The sequence below is a fragment of the Chaetura pelagica genome, unplaced genomic scaffold (genome assembly GCF_000747805.2).
Source record: "Chaetura pelagica isolate M959 unplaced genomic scaffold, ChaPel_1.0 scaffold8, whole genome shotgun sequence".
Classification (NCBI taxonomy): Eukaryota; Metazoa; Chordata; class Aves; order Apodiformes; family Apodidae; genus Chaetura; species Chaetura pelagica.
The window spans coordinates 2,364,019-2,365,936 of record NW_009954544.1 but is presented as its reverse complement, the minus strand read 5'-3'; the positions used below and the strand labels follow the sequence as shown (position 1 = coordinate 2,365,936).

The following is a 1,918-nucleotide window of genomic DNA, read 5'->3' as shown; positions in this document are numbered from 1 at the left end:
GAGGGAAGCGTCCTGAGGGGAGTGGGCAGGGCACGGGGCCTGCTGGTGCCTGGGGGGTGTCTTGGGGGGCAGTGAGAGGTGGGGCCAGGTTACCCTCGGCTGCCCTGGGGTCTTACAGAATGTTACAGAGGGGAATTCGAGCCGATGTGCTTTCATTTTTTTTTTATTATTATTTTTTGTTTCTAAATGGTATTTGCGTTCTCTGACCAGCCAGCAATGCCTTCCCATCAGAACCTTTTCTATAAGGAAACTGTGCAGGGCGATGTAAACCCTTGTGCTTAATAAAAAGAGCAACATAAAAGTAAAACAGAGCATCATGTTCATTATTGTCACAAAGGGAAGAGGTGGATTGTCCAGCAGTTGCAGAGGTGTATTTGTCCAAACAGGTAGTAGATGCTAAGTTCCCTCTATGGATATACCTGAGAAGGAGTTCATGGGTACTTTCTCCTTGCATTTTCTTTATGTTGTTCTCTGCTCTGACTCTAGTACTGTTTGGATTTGTTTTTTCTGTGCAACAGAACGTGTTTGTAAACTTGCTTTCACCCTCTGGCAGGATCATTGAGCTGTGCCACCAGTTCCCTCACGGGATCACAGACCAGGTGATTCAGAATGATATGCCTCACATGGAAGCCCAGCAGAGAGCCATGGCAATCAACAGGCTCCTCTCAATGGTAGGGTGACCTCACCTTCCTTGTGTTACTTCAGCCAACCCGGTGCACTCTGTACACACAGTGTGCATGGTAGCAACCTGTTGGGCTGATCAATCCCTTTGGATTTAGTGGCATTTCCCATTAGGTACAGAGGACCCATTAATGATGGAGAGGGAACAGGCTAGAGATAAAAGAATGGATGTTATCCCACGGTCTTCTCTGAACACCTCACAAAATTCCAAGGTTGTGGATTACTCTGGTGAGGAGTTGAAACATTGCAACAGATTTTTTTGCATCTTCTATAAAATTTCCCATGTCACTGGCCATTTTCCTTTACTGTCTCAGGAGTCAGCCTAAGACAGGAGAGAGGATCACTGGCAGTTACTTCTGCCACGTGTTCAGGAGCAGAGAGCAGATGTTTTCATCTTGTTGGTTCAGTGTGGCACAAACTTGAGTATCAGCTAACTGGTCAAGGTCTTGAAAGATCAAGATTCCTTTTGGTTCCAGCTGCTTCATGGGCATGTGAAGTCAGGAGATAGTGTGCACTGAGTGGTGCACTGGAGAGAGCACTGTTGAAAAGAGGGGCTTTCTCAGAAAGACTGGGGTTGGGAAGTATCCAGACTGACTGATGTGCAGTTGTTTAGTTTTTTTAATAACTGAAACTTCTTAGCATGGGCCATACTAAGTGGCACTGGAATTAATCTCTCTATTTTTGGTCTTTCTGTTACAGATATGATGTTTTTTAGCACATTGTGAGCTTGTGTGTGTAAGAACTTTTGAATGGTTTGGCCACTTTCACAGTGGGGCTTCAAAAATAGTCAAGTGTCTAGAATTTGTTTAAAATAGATGTCCTGGGGCATGGGAGTGTATGGGGACATCTAGGAAGTACCTGAAACACAGGGCAAAGACCAGTGAGAGCTCAGCCTTAATGAGCATCAGGTACTTCACTTGAGATAAGCAGCTTTTCCAGCAGTCTGTACTTAGTGAAAAATAACTTTGCTACTGGAACTTAGAATTGTTCAAAACTTACACAGTAGAGCTCCAAAGTAATTCCTGGGTAGCCATACAAATGACTGTTTTGGTGGAAAGGGGAAACAAAGTATACCAGAACTTAATGTCCCTTGTGTACTGAAAGGAGAAGTCATAGGAAGTGCATAGATGATGTGGGAAGGGAGGGGAACTGTATTTGTTATTTCTGATAGCTGGTGATAAATGGATACTTGTAGGGGAAAAAAAAATCCTCAAGGGTATTATTGTGCATGTAGGGA

At 44.2% G+C, this 1,918-nt stretch overlaps 1 protein-coding gene across 1 annotated transcript in view; it reads left to right on the top strand.

The window, feature by feature from the left end:
* The first annotated feature begins 555 nt into the window (after positions 1-555).
* Positions 556-1,918, top strand: part of POLR3F (polymerase (RNA) III (DNA directed) polypeptide F, 39 kDa) — an 8,894-nt gene continuing 7,531 nt past the window's right edge. The window contains exon 1 of the mRNA XM_010004985.1: positions 556-671. Within this exon, the coding sequence (XP_010003287.1) occupies positions 615-671 (57 nt within the window). The 5' untranslated portion in view covers positions 556-614. The remainder of the gene's footprint in view (positions 672-1,918) is intronic.